This window comes from Moschus berezovskii, chromosome 12, assembly GCF_049115385.1.
Source record: "Moschus berezovskii isolate FMDL1 chromosome 12, NW_MosBer_1.0, whole genome shotgun sequence".
Lineage (NCBI taxonomy): Eukaryota > Metazoa > Chordata > Mammalia > Artiodactyla > Moschidae > Moschus > Moschus berezovskii.
Window position 1 is genome coordinate 65,356,335 of NC_142471.1, and position 14,876 is coordinate 65,371,210.

The following is a 14,876-nucleotide window of genomic DNA, read 5'->3' on the forward strand; positions in this document are numbered from 1 at the left end:
GCTTCCCAGGTGGCACAGGGGTAAAGAATCTGCCTTCCAAGCAGGAGAGTGAAAGTGAAGTTGCTCAGTCATGTCCTGCGACCCCATGGACTGTAGCCCACCAGGCTTCTCCATCCATGGAATTTTCCAGGCAAGAGTACTGGAGTGGGTTGTCGTTTCCTTCTCCAGGGTATCTTCCTGACCCAGGGATCAAACCTGGGTCTCCTGCGTTGCAGGCAGACGCTTACACGGTCTGAGCCACAAACACTGGAAGGAGACTGGGGTTCGATTCCTGGGTCGGGAAGATCCTTCGGAGAAGGAAACGGCAACCCATTCCAGTATTCTTGCCTGGGAAATCCCATTGACAGAGGAGCCTGGCAGGCTATAGCTCATGGAGTCGCAGAGAGTCGGACACAACTTAGTGACTAAACAACAACAGCAACACTGTAAAGTCACGGCTTCCTGGATAATTTTCACATATATTAAGCCAACGGGATAAATACCTCGGTTTTATCAGATTTTGACAGTGTCCCCTCAGTGCACATGAGGTGCACTGGCATACTCTCAAAAGGGAAAAACAAGATGTCTCAGGTGGCACACGTCCTGCTCCAGGGCCCATGGACGTCAGCGTGCAAGGAGTGTGTGGTGATTCTGAGTCATTCTTGAGAAGGTCATTGGGGAAGATGTAGGCTGCCAAGTGTTTTCTGGTGTTCGGTAACTGGTCCACGGCTTGGTGCTCCAGCCCCTTGTCTGGAATGAACCAGATCCTGTTGTGGACTCCTGATGCTTGGCAGCCAAAGAAATGCTGACTCGAGGCATTGCTGTCCCTGGCCCTGCTATAGGATGAGGTCGCTTAGGACTTCTCAGTTCCTTGAGGCTTATGTTTGTCTCTCACCTAAACCAGAGCCTCTGGAAGAGGAGGAGAAAGGAGAAGACAAGGACCTTCACTTCTCTGCCCACCAGAACTGCCTATGTATTCTGCTTCCCTGCCCCTCAGAGTAGAACCAACTGCTCGGAAACATGTTGGCTTTGCTCTGAAGTGCTCATTCACCAGGATTTCATCTGGGTCATCCGGAACAGAGTGGAAATCTCTGCCTGCAACGAGGGTGCCCACATGAGTGGATCTGGGGTGGGGACACCACAGTATTGACAGTCAGCTATGCGGAGAGATTCCAGCTGCTGGGAATAATCTGGAAGAAAATGTGTTCTGGAGCTGAGAACAAATGAAATGTCTCAGAAAATAACAGTGAAGATGTTGGATTCCTAAGCATCTTGGTTTAAGATGTCAAGTCACTGTAAAATATAAAAGCGTTTTATAATCCTCTAATCTGCACAGTGATCTGTACACTACTAATCTGGGAGTTAAAACAAAACAAACAGTAAAACCTTTGGGAGCTGTACACATCTTTCCACTTAGTCATAGAGAGAGCTCCCAGGGGCTCCTGGCATGTTCACACCTTTGGCAAAATGGCTTAGTGCCTGAAAGAAGAATAGAATGTGGGTGAAATCAAAGATGCAAATCAGCTGGAATCTGGTTCCAGCATTTTCAAAGGGACAATAGTTCTCAACTTTGGCCACATATTTGAATTAACTTGGGAGCTTTAAAAAAATACTGGTGTCTGGGTCCCAGCCCACAGACTTTGGTTTAATTGGTCTTGGGGACGGCTTGGGCACTGGGGTTTTTAAAACTCCCCAGGTAATTCAAAGTGCAGCCATGGTTGAGCAGCAGGAGCTGATGAAGAAACAGTGGGAATATGTTTGCAGCTGGGGCAGGGGTTGGCGGGGGGCAGGGAATCAAATAGCTTTCTAACCATTACATTCTGAATTTATTTTGAATAAACAGATCTTTTCTTACTCTTTTGGAGTACCATGTAAGAGGCCACATTTTTAAAACTAAAACAAAGATGTGAACTTTTCAAAGGCGAATTTCTTATTGAATAGTCTGAAGTGGGCACTTTTGCTATTTCTGCAGAACTGCCTCATTGAATGTCTTCCCTGCAGTGAGTTCTCTCGTGGGATGAACATGAGCCTCCGCATGGACCAGGGAAGTGTGTGTGACTTTACAGCAGGAATTCAGGACCAAAGCTGATGGAGCATTTGCACAGATAACAAACTCTGCATTTCTTTAGCACTGAAAAGAAAAACTGCTCTGCTTGAAGGACAAAGTCTCTAAAGTCATTTAGATTTCTCTCAGGTCTTGGGCTGTGTCACAGGGAGCTCCATACAGACCAAGAGTGACTCAAGCTCTCTTCAGGCAGAAGGAGTTAAGGGGGTTAAATATATCATTAAGTGCCCTCACTGTATTTTCCAGATGTGCATATAATTATTTACTTAGATAATGCTGTGTACGTTGGCTGTAGTTACTAACTCTTTAGGAGCCACCGAATACCCTCAAGTGAGCACGAGGGTGAAAAGAATCCAAATTCCTCTAAGTTTTGATGAGTCAGCTTTCACTAAGTAAAATTTGGAAGGCTTATTTCTCTATATATTTACTTCTCTTTATTTTTTCTACGGATGGACCCTGAGGCTTACATATATCATATGTATTTATATTTATACTTTCGCAGCGTCTTTTTCAGACTTTCTGAACTGGGACAGTGCTTGGACTTTGCTGGTTAGAAGTACTGCCTTTCTGTTCACTCATAACCGTTTCGTGAACCTCCCCAGTCCAGGCATCTCTCTGACCACTCTGTGCTCCCAGTCTCTGAGTCTCCTCTGTTCTCCTGAAGGCCACTGAGTGGCCTTTCAGAAGGGCTACAGGTAACTTGGTTCCATCTGTGACAGCAGGGCCTTTTCCTCCAGCAAACAGAGGTCTCTATCCTCTGGTTCCCCTGACATTTTAAAACTGGCACCTGAAGCCCTGCAGAGGTTAACAGATTTCCTCACACACTCTCAGCTTCAACAGCACAATTGTGGTTCCTTACCTCTTACAGAACATCAAAGCAAATTCCAAATGCATTAAACAAATGCATATAACAAATGAAACAGAAAAGAAACTACAGAAAGTAAAGCTATGTAGTTTTCTGATTTCAGGAATATAAATAGACAAACATATAAATGGAACAGAAGGAACCACAAAGCAAAAGATAAATTTAACTATATAAAAAGGGAACACTTCTGCATGTCAAGATAATACCTTAAAAATGAAATAGTTGGAAAAATAACAAAATGCTGGAGAAAATATTTTAACACATGATATACATGATTAGACAAAATGTGCAAATCATTAATAAAATGGATAACAGCCTGATAGAAAAATAAATAAAGGGGATGTCAAAAATTCACAAGAGCAATAAAATACTAATAGACACAAAATTTTTAACCTCACTAATACTTAAAGAATACAACTTAAAATAGTAATACTATTCATTATGGAGTTGGAAAAGATTTTAGAACATTACTGTTCTGCATTGCTGAGGTGAATTATAATAACAAAATATTCATATTTCCTACTTTTCAGACCTCTACAACTAAGCTTGTATGAAGTAAGAAAATTGAATGGTTAATTATAAGAGATAAGGTTCTATATGGAGGAGGAAATGACAACCCACTCCAGTTTTCTTGCCTGGAGAATCCCATGGACAGAGGATCCTGGTGGGTTACAATCCATTGGGTTGCAAAGAGTTGGACATGACTGGGCGACTAACACACAGGTTCTATAACTCAATGGATTCCAAGGTGCACAGACAGTAGTGACTGGAAAACATGCATTGAGGAATGGTTAAAAAGCTGAGAGACTCGAACTCCAAGGGCAGACATATTGGGAAATTGTTATAAGGATGACATAGATTTACTCTGCGTAATTTTTCTAAAGCAAAGGTAGAAATGGAAAGAAAATGACTTTGGCCACAAGGAAGAGGAACTCAAAAGCCTCTTGATGAAACTGAAAGAGGAGAGTGAAAAGGTTGGCTTGAAGCTCAACATTCAGAAAATAAAGATCATGGCATCTGGTCCCATCACTTCATGGGAAATAGATGGGGAAACAGTGGAAACAGTGTCAGACTTTATTTTTTTGGGCTCCAAAATCACTGTGGATGCTGATGGCAGCCATGAAATTAAAAGACGCTTGCTCCTTGGAAGGAAAGTTATGACCAATCTTGATAGTATATTAAAGAGCAGAGACATTACTTTGCCAACAAAGGTCCGTCTAGTCAAGGCTATGGTTTTTCCTGTGGTCATGCATGGATGTGAGAGTTGTATTGTGAAGAAAGCTGATCGCCGAAGAATTGATGCTTTTGAACTGTGGTGCTGGAGAAGACTCTTGAGAGTCCCTTGAGACTGCAAGGAGATCCAACCAGTCCATTCTGAAGGAGATCAATCCTGGGTGTTCAGTGGAAGGACTGATGCTAAAGCTGAAACTGCAATACTTTGGCCACCTCATGCGATGATTTGACTCACTGGAAAAGACTCTGATGCTGGGAAGGATTGGGGGCGGGAGGAGATGGGGACGACAGAGAATGAGATGGCTGGATGGCATCACCGACTTGATGGACATGAGTTTGAGTGAACTCTGGGAGTTGGTGATGGACAGGGAGGCCTGGCATGCTGTGATTCATGGGGTCACAAAGAGTCGGTCATGACTGAGCGACTGAACTGAACTGAAGGAGGATCTTTCCTATAATCAGACTTGTCTAGTTCTAAAGTGGGCCAACTCATTTTCAACTCAATTCATGAGATGAAGAGCCTCATCAAGCACAAACTGACAGGCTTTTTGTCAGGGATGCTATAGAAGAAGTACTCTGAGTACTTTCAGAATTCCCCTTTCTAAAGTCATCTTTTAACAACAGCAGAACTTTCATAGAATGGTTCATTTCAAGAAGAAACTAAATGATCCCAGACAAATGAAGATAATGGAAACCTTCAGGGAGTACATTTGGTTGACCAGTGTTCAAAATTTCCAAGTACCAACTAATATCTGCCGTCTAGTACTTAAACACTTAGACATCTTGAGACTGCTGAGATGTGTGGAGTAATGCCCCTTCAGTCCCAGAAAACAGGTCTTTTGTTTTGTTTCTGAGTGAGAATTCTAAAAGGTAAGGTTTTCCCCAAAGCTTCTTTTGCCATATCTATCCATGTCCCAAAATAAATGTGATGCTTCCTGTTAACTGTGGTGGGTCCGGCGGTGGCCAGTTCAGCCCTTAGGACTTTTAATACTAGCCAAACTCTGAATTTGGAGATGAAGTATCTTAATGTTCCAACAGGAACATGAGGATATTTTTAACATCTTAGCACCTGGGAGTTACTTCAGTATTTTCAGAACCGCTCTGTTTGGCTAACATCAAATGACACCTCTCCACAGGCATGCAGTTAGATGCCAATGTTTTCCTTTGATATAGGATTTAATGAGGGTGAAATCAAAGCAAAAGTTATATCCCAGAGAGATGGAAAAAATAGCAGTATATAGAAAAAGGAAAAAAGTATTTTCATTTCTTTGCAGAATAGGCAAAAATCTTCTTGGTTCGTAATAGGAGGCTTAAAATTCTTTCAATTAAAAATTATGGCAGCTGAAGGAGAGGCTCATGCAGGTATAAAATTTAATAATTTAATATGAAACTTACTAGCCTCAAAGCAGAAATATTCTGCACCTCTCTCATGGCACCACCCACAATCTGCTTCCTGTTAGTTTTTTGTTTCTAATAATAGCTGAACTTTAATCCCTTCCCCTCAAATGTCCCTATTAAACAGCTCTTGAAGGTCAGGTGATGACGTGGCCTGGCATTAAAACAATCAAGAGACAATCCATTCTGAAATATCACATTTAACTTTACATTCAGACTTTCCCTCTAATTTGTCTACTTGGGTTTCCTTAGTTCTTATTAGTTATGGGAACCACATTCATTAAGAATTTGGCCAGATTAGTTGCCACTGCAAGTTAGAGTGCTGAAGAGAAACAGTTTTGTCTGGCACAGGTAGGCTCTCAATCAAGTTGATGAGTGGATGAGGATAGGTACCTTCATTTCCCTGGGAATCCTCCTCTGACAACTTCTTTCCCTCTGAGGAGGGGCTCCATTAGTTTTAGGGGAGCTGGCAGTGTCTGTATGCTCTGGGTCAGAATATAATATGCTGAGGGTGATTTTTAGAGACCTTAAATCAAAGCAACTCACAGTCACTCCTGGTATTCAGTAATCTTTGTTTGAGAAGAGCATAGAAGAAACAGAAGGGAATTCTTCCATCTAGTTGAGAAAAAAAATGGTTTTCACTAAAATTTTGTGACTTCGAAATGGAATCTTAAAAACAGCTCAGAGAAGAACTTTTGATGAGGATCTGAAGTTAGGAGTTTTGAAGAAAAGTTAATGGAACTGGGATGAGTTAGCCTAAAGGAGAGAAAACTGATGGCTCACCAAACATTTTTCGAATCCACTCATAATGTATCATGAATACATAATATATTATATTCATAAGTCTAAGATGGAATGACCTCAGTGTCATGACAGAGATTGGCTATCCAATGTATATGTATATATATTTGTCAATATCAAATTGTATTGTAAAATGTATATTTGTCAATATCATTATAATTTTATATTACTTGACTTTTGGGGTAGTGCAGTATTGAAGCGGAGAAGGCAATGGCAAGCCACTCCAGTACTCTTGCCTAGAAAATCCCATGGGTGGAGGAGCCTGGAAGGCTGCAGTCCGTGGGGTCGCTAAGGGTCGGACATGACTGAGCGACTTCACTTTCCCTTTTCACTTTCACACATTGGAGAAGGAAATGGCAACCCACTCCAATGTTCTTGCCTGGAGAATCCCAGGGACGGGGGAGCCTGGTGGGCTTCCGTCTATGGGGTTGCACAGAGTCGGACACGACTGAAGTGACTTAGCAGCAGCAGCAGTAGCAGCAGCAGTATTGAAGAAAGTACAGTTGACTCAGGAGAACTGGACACTAGGTACTTTCTAGCTGTACCAGTTACTAGCTGTGTCACTCGTCAATAAGTCACTTAGGGCCCTAAAATTCAGTTTCTTCAACTCTAAAATGCTTCATGGTGCTGTTTATTATCTATAAAGTCCCAGTCACAGGCACAGCTGGCCCCAGTGTTCTTATAAAATTAAATGTTCAGATAGGATTGACACTGTGGGCACTCCTTTCCTAGGGGTCTTTAGACATAGGGCATCTTCTGGTCCAGGTGTCCTAGTCACAGGCTGAGGGCAGGGGAGTGCACCAGACCACCTCAAAATGTTATCCCACCCCAGGTTTCTTAGCATCAGTGTGTCAGAATAGAAAAGCCAGTGTGATCAAAGTTGTTTCCTTCTTTTCCAATTTTTGGATCATTCTCCCTCCAAATGGAACTGAATATGACACATAGGGAAAAATGCTGGGATCTGACCAAACACCTGCTCCTGGTTTGATTTTCTCCTACAAAGTGAGTCCTCCTGTTTTGTTTTGTTTTTTAATTAATTTACTCTTTAATTGAAGGATAATTGCTTTACAGAATTGTGTTGGTTTCTGCTGAACATCAACATGAATCAGCCGTAGGTACACATATGTCCCCTCCCTCTTGAAACTCCCTCCTACCTCCCACCCCATCCTACTTCCTCTAGGTTGTTACAGAGTCCTGGTTTGAGTCCTCCTGTTTTTTGATACAACTTGCCTTCTTTGGCCCAACTTTATGTTGCCTTCCTGTTTGTTGAGAGACATTGGAGATATTTATGTCTTGGGAGAGATGATTCCCTAGAGGATGATGATGTTCATTGATTTGTGATCACATGAGGCATTGGGCAGATTCCCTAGTGGATGGCAGAACTGCGCCAAAGGTGCTGTTAGACTTACCTAGAGGGGGAACTATTACTGTCTTAGGTGTGAATGGCTAGTCTTTCCATCAGAAAGATAATAAAGCAGTGAAAATGACAGGGGAAGGACCTGCAGCTGGAGATTTTTTTTGGAAAAGAACTGGCCTGGTATTACCACCACTGTCTCTTTTAGCATCGTTTCTTTGTGTGGCCTTTTGATGGCTTGAAGAAGCTACTCTCCTGGTGACCATAGAGACTATAGGTGCCAAAAGTGAAGTGGGAGCTGAGGCGAGGGGAATGGAAGAGAATAATAGAATCTTAGAGTTTGGTGGGAAGCAGTAATCTTTCACCTCAGCCTCCCACTGAGTAAGGAATCTGAAAGCACCCCTGAGATGGCCATGTTGCTCGTTCTTTGATTAATAGTCTACCTCCTAAGGAAGCCTGTCCTGTCCCCAGTTAAACCAGGCAAGCCTTTGAAAAATGAGCTCGTTTTGTGGTGAGCTCTTTCTCTTTTAAATTGTAGTCCCTGGTTTTCTGTCATTTTAGAGGATCCTAGGCCAAATCTGTTTCCTTTCACTTAGCAGTCCTTTGAATATCCAAAGAAAGTCCTCACAAGTTACCTTATTTTTCTTGTCTGAATCAAATCTCCCCATTTTCTTCAGCCATCCTTGAAGAATGTACACTCCAGACACAGAACACCCTTCTCTGAGCCATGCTGCAGTTTTCTAAGTTTCCCCACTTCTATCCCATAGGGTACTCACTTTTTGTCTGTTTCCTAGAGTGAGAACAATCTCTTACCTAAAGAGTTGAGATTTGAGTGGTGGGTCTCTTGACTAGTTTGCTCACCAAGATGAGAAACAGGAACCTTCTCCGAGGACCTGGATGCCTGGACTGCACCTTTTGAGTGGCCTAAGGGTGTTACCTATAGAATACCTGACGTCCCAGTGCCCCAAGTTCACATGCCACTACCCTTTCAGAGATCTGAGCTATTTCCAGCCTTGATGGCAATTCCAAGAGAAGGAGAATTACCCCATGTTCTCTCCTAGTTGAGAAAGTTTGCCAGTATCTCCCTGCTCCTAAAGCCCCAGGCCAAAAGGCCCCACTGGTAGCCTGACTGGCACACTGATTTGCTTTCTATCCTCTTCCTGCTTGCTACCGGCAGGAGCAGCTACAGGTTCCCAGAGCTTTCCATCCCTGCTCTGAACTAACATGGCTTCAGGCGACAGCAGGAATTAGCAGGCCAAGAACACAGAATCTGGCCCCAGAGGCTTATAAAACAGAGTAGGAGACACCAAAGGCTGAAATCACTTCCCAGCATTTCCTTTCATCCTTTCCTGCAGAGTTTGCACCACTGAAACAGCACCTTTCCTGTGAGACCTGCATCCCAGAACCACTGAGGGCTCCTGCTCTTATTAGCGGTTACTGAGCAGGACAGTAGGATGTGGGCACTGAGCATTTGTACACGGCAGTCCCTGTCTGGCAGCCTATAGTCGGAGATGGTGCAGCATGTTCTCTCTAGAATGAGAGAGGTAGTAAATGAGCAGTAGCTCACCGGAAGAGGAACCTGCTTGGAGAAGTGAGTGAAGGGCCCAAAGTTCCACAGTGAAGCAGTGGCAGGATTAGGGCTGGAATCCAATTCTGTAGACTTTCAATTCCAAACTCTCTTTAATACAATATATGTATAATCATACATGAGTGTCTGTGGTTATATATGTATCTGTAGGCATGGATGTGTGACATTTTTATTTGTAGCAGGCTTCATTTCACCCATATGCTCTAACTTGATTCTCACAATAACCTCATCTGACAGGTGAGCAAGCTGAGGTCACACAGGTAAACGGTAGCAGCTGGATTTAGAGCCAGACTTCCTGGTTCCAGCTCCCTCTTCTTCCAATTGCATGACACTGCTATTTAATTTCAGTTGGTGTTACCAAATTCCTCTTCAGGACCCCTGTGGAATGAAATTCTCTTTTTCCTGTCCCTCTCTGACAATCTAATAAAGCCATTACATAGCTCCTCAACAATATAATGACAAGGTGAGATACAAGACAGCATAACTGGGAATGCAGCATATCAGTAGCCACTGAGAGTCACTTCAGTCACTTTAAAGACAGAAGCAGGACAGAAGTCAGGATGTGGCCAGTTCAATCCTCAGAGCTATAATCCTGGAGGCAGGGATGTAGAGTTGGGCAAACAGGGTTAGAGGTCTGTGCCCTTGGGTGATGGAGAAACAAGCTCATAAAATGATGCCACCTGCCATCATTTATGCATGTTTCATGGTTTTGCACTGATGCAAGTCTTATCATTTATTTTTATCATAATCTTAACAAATGTCTTATCCACATATTATCTTAAAAATCTAAGAAGATGCCACTTTTGAAGAACATCCTTAGAGCAGTTATTCTTCTCTTCAACCCCAACTGGCTAGAGGTCTGAGGTGAAGAAAAGGAGGCAAAGAGTATTTACTGAGCATTTACTATGTGTCACAGAATTTATATAGAAGACTTCATTTGCTCCTCTCCACAGAAAAAGTTTTACAGCTCAAGAAACTGAGGCTCATAGAGATCAAGTAACTTGCCTCAGGACATACAGCCAGCAAGTGGCAGAGCAGGGATTGACACCTTAGCCTGTTAGACTAAGGCCTTTGGTTAGTTTCTTCCATGCGGTACATGTGGTCTTCCGGACACGGGGCAGGCTCAGCTCCCAATCATCTTGGGTTCTAAAGGACCCTGAACTATCATAATCATTGTTGTGGAGTCACCTCTCTGCCGGATGTGACTTTCCAAGTCATGACTGAATGGCAGTGTAAGACTTAATTACACAGGCCTCAGAAGATCAGACCAGGACGAGAATTTTAGAGCTGGAAGGGACTTTACCATATATATAACTCTTGAATTTTGCAGATGAGAAAACTGAGGCCTAGGGATTAGGACTAAAGGATTTGCCCAGGTTATTTAGTGAACCAGAACAGCATCTTCTGCCTAGAATGAAGACCAGAAACTCAGCACACCAATCGTGAACTACTGGGAAACGGAGACAGGGGATGAAATACTCGAGAGTTCTGCTGGGATAGGTAGGCTTGAGAGTAATGGACAGGCAGCCAGAAAAAAGAGCCAGTCTGTGACCCAAGACTGCAAATAACAAATGCAGGGTGGGCTAAAGAGACTCAATAAGTGACTTCCCAGATTGTGCTTTGTTCCCATCGCATACAGTTGGAAACCAAATGCAAGCCACCAAGGTTGCAGTGAAATGGCGAACAATTACAGCGCAAATAGTTTGTGGGCAGCTGTGGGAGTTCAAGCCACCTGCTCCAAGTTTACAGCTTTGTTAAACTTGGTAAACATTAAAAGTGGAATGGGAGCGCTCCCAGGCTGTACAGCACTCATGTCCTTCCTGGGAGGCCTCCCTCCAGGATGGGGTGGCCTAGAGCTGCTTTCTGTTGGTAGAGGTCAGTGCTGCCAGAGTCTCTAGATGAGACTGAGGGCAGTAGACAGTGTCACAGAATCATATAATTACAGAGTTTGAAGAGCCTATAGAGCTCCCAGAATAGATAAGGAAACAGTGCCAGAGAGAAGTGCCCAAAGTTATATAAAGTTGGGGCAGAACTGACTTTTACTTTTTCTTATAGTATTTTATTTCTTTCTCCAGGTTTTTATTCACATTTATTTTTTATTAAATTAAAACTTAATCCAAATTAATCCCAAATTAAATCTTTTAGTTAAAGCCAAACTTTTAATTTATTAGAACTGACTCCTGATCTCTGAACTTCTGATTTTTGTCCAGTGCTCTGTCCTTTAGAGGTGTTCTACCTCACAAGATTTGTAGATGTTGACAAATAGTTACACTGGTACAGAATGCTACCCCTGGAAGCGATGTGGTTCTTAACTACCACTGTTTCTGGTTGTTACATGACTGGGGGCACTATTAGCATTTAGTGGGTAGGGACCAAGGATTCTAAATAGCTTGAAATGTGATCATCTGGCATAATGCAGAGTCCTCTAGTCCAGATACCAAGAATGCCCTTGTTGAGATATATTTAGTCCATCATTTGAGTTTATTGTTGGGGACCCCAAGCCTAGAGGGGCTAGGAAGGGCTTGTCCAGGGTGCTAAAGGGAGTAAGGAGTCCCTGAATGAACAGCAGCAACCTTGGTGCCCTCAGCAAAGCGGCCATCCAACTCCCTCCACACCCAGCTCCTACTGCACTCCCTCCTAAGCTGTTTCTGGGCTGGCACTTACTTGGACTTCAGGCCCTCCTGTCCATAGGGCTGCAGCAGATACTGGTGCACGAGCTTGTCCCTGAGAGTCCCAGCCAGTTTGATTTTCTTTCTTGATCGGTGCAAGTTGATGATAAAAAGTGTGATGGACCCTCGAACATAGTTGTGGCTGATATCCAGAGAGAGAGAGGGAAAGATGGAAATAGTGGTCTGTTAGATGCTTCTAAATCGTTTATGGGCTGCACAGAACAGGACTACCCCAGGAAAGGGCATTTACTTCATGATTCTTGGCCATCCTGGACTTTGAAAGACAGAAAGGCCTTGTTACTGTGGTTTCCTGCAAAGAAGATACCCACTTCCCACCATATGCTTTTGTTTTTGCTTAAATATATTACAGTGATTTTAGAAAACAAAGTGTCTTTTTCTGAATATGGAAAGCTGACTGGGAAAAAAAAGGAAAAATATAGAGAAACACAGAGAAGAAAAAGAAAAGTCCCCCATAATCCAAGTATTTTAAGATATGATAACATTTTGGTTGACAACCTTCCAGTATTTTTAGTTTAATAACTTGACAAATATTTACTGAGTTCTTTGACACATACATATATATTTCTCAGTTTCTACATAATTGGGATCACATTGTTAGCATGTTTTTTTTTTTTTAGTTCATGAACATCTTCAACATGCTGCCATGTTATTGTATTATATATTCTTCTACTTATAAAAGAATGCTAAGTTCTTCATTTGTAGAAATTTATTTAACTAGCCTCCTCCTTTGGGGACATAGTTGTTTTTAATTTTTTTCTATTATGAATTATGTGATGAAGGACTTTATTTACATAAAATTTTTGGACATCATGATTATTTCAGACAGATAAAGTACTGGAAGTTGCAAACACTAGGTCAAAGGGGATGCAATGCATGATTCCTCATCAAATCTGCTGCTTCATTCTCAGGTGGGCTCCTCCCTGGGGGAAGATTTTTTTGTCCCTGCTCTGTTGAGCCTAGAGTGATCACATGACTGGTGTTGTTCAATACAATGTGGGTGGGCATGTTAAAACCTCTGGGCAGAGGCTTTAGCAAGCAGACCATATTTTACCACGTCTCTTTTCCCTCTGCCAGAAGTCTGACAATGTTCTTGATTAAGGCTGCTCTATTGATCTGGATGGAGAAGGCAATGGCAAGCCACTCCAGTACTCTTGCCTAAAAAATCCCATGGATGGAGGAGCCTGGTAGGCTGCAGTCCGTGGGGTCGCTAAGGGTCGGACACGACTGAGCGACTTCACTTTCACACATTGGAGAAGGAAATGGCAACCCACTCCAGTGTTCTTGCCTGGAGAATCCCAGGGACGGGGGAGCCTGGTGGGCTTCCGTCTATGGGGTCGCACAGAGTCGGACATGACTGAAGTGACTTAGCAGCAGCAGCATTGATCTGGAAGGAGGATGATGTGGAGCAGAGCTACGGCTGAGCCGTGACAGATGAGTAGTGTGAAACAGAAATACATTTTCTTAGTGAAAGCCATGGAGATTTGCAGTTCCTTCGTTATCACAGTATAACCTCGCCTATCCTGACTAATACATTTTGATAATACTGATATTATCTAAAATGCTTGCATCGATTTGCTCTGATCACCTATGCATGAGAGCACCCATTTTCACATATCCCTAAGAACATCAGATATTAATAACCTTTCAAAAGGTTATAGTTTAAGGTTTAAAATATCACTTTTCAAACCCAAGAGGTGATAATGGGATTTCAATGTTGTATTAATTTGTATTTTTAAAAAATTCACACTGAGGTACAGTATTTTTCTTATTTCCCTCTTTGCCATTTCATTTCTTCCTTTGTGAACTGACTGTTCATGCCCTTTGCCTGTTTTTCTATTGATTTTTTAAAACTATTTATTTATTAAAGATAGTGATCCTTTGTTTTCAGGTATATTGCAAAATTTCCCCCAGTTTTCTTTGACTAATTCAGTTTGTTTACATTGTACTCTGATGTATAAAAATTAAAAATGTTTAGGTAGTCAAATTTATTGACCTTTTTGATTTATACTTTTGCTGTTTTATCTATTCCATGATTATAAAACTATTAATTGTTTCAGAATCTTTTTAAACCAGTACAGGACATTCAGAAGCCTGAGAGAACTACATGCTTGTATGCAACAGCCTTTAGCATTATCAACAAGATTGCAATGATTTCCTTCTCTCTTGTAGGGAAAAGGACTTTGTTTCTAAGGGGTCCCTCAGGGCCCCCTCTGGATGGGTTAATGAGAGAAAAATAGAAAAAATGGCCTGGTCCTGCCTTCAAAGGAGGAGTTCCAAGAAACTCAAAGTCAACTGAGCCCAGAGGAAAATACCATTCTCTGTAGAAAGAGCACACCTCAGCTCTGAGTCACTCATCTATGCCTCTAAAGGTGCTAATTAAGAGTTGAGTGACCAACAGCAGGTTAACACAATAACTTAGATTAAAAAAAATACAGTTTCCAAGGCTCATTCCGTTATTTAATTCATTTGTGATTGTGTCTGAGAATCGATACTTAAAAAAAAAATCTCAGTATATTTGGCAGATGAGTTTGGTTTGGGAACCACTTGCCTATAGTAATCCGTTAAGATTATGTGATTAATTCCCAATGTATATCCTTTTGACTGTGTGTCTGATGATTTTTCTTGCATCTGTAGGAGGGTACATTATTGCATTCAAGGTTTTTTGGATGCCTGCACTGATATTCTGAAAAATTATTAAGTGATAAATTATTAAATGACCCTTCTATTTAGTCCTTTCTCCTCTGGTCCTTCTTCTCAATCCCCTGAAGCATGTGAACCAACTTTTGGAGCCAAATGAGTTCAATCAGAAGAGAATGCCAATTTATTTTGAGTGGACTATGTCATCAGAGACCTGAAGAAAGATGCTGCTAGCTGATGTCAGCATTTACCATTATTGAAGGTAAAAG

At 42.1% G+C, this 14,876-nt stretch overlaps 1 protein-coding gene across 1 annotated transcript in view; it reads right to left on the reverse strand.

Annotated features, from left to right (window-relative positions):
• Positions 1 to 14,876, reverse strand: part of HPSE2 (heparanase 2 (inactive)) — a 714,911-nt gene that overhangs the window by 12,334 nt on the left and 687,701 nt on the right. The window contains exon 11 of the mRNA XM_055424904.2: positions 11,945 to 12,091. Coding sequence (XP_055280879.1) covers positions 11,945 to 12,091 — 147 coding nt within the window. The remainder of the gene's footprint in view (positions 1 to 11,944; positions 12,092 to 14,876) is intronic.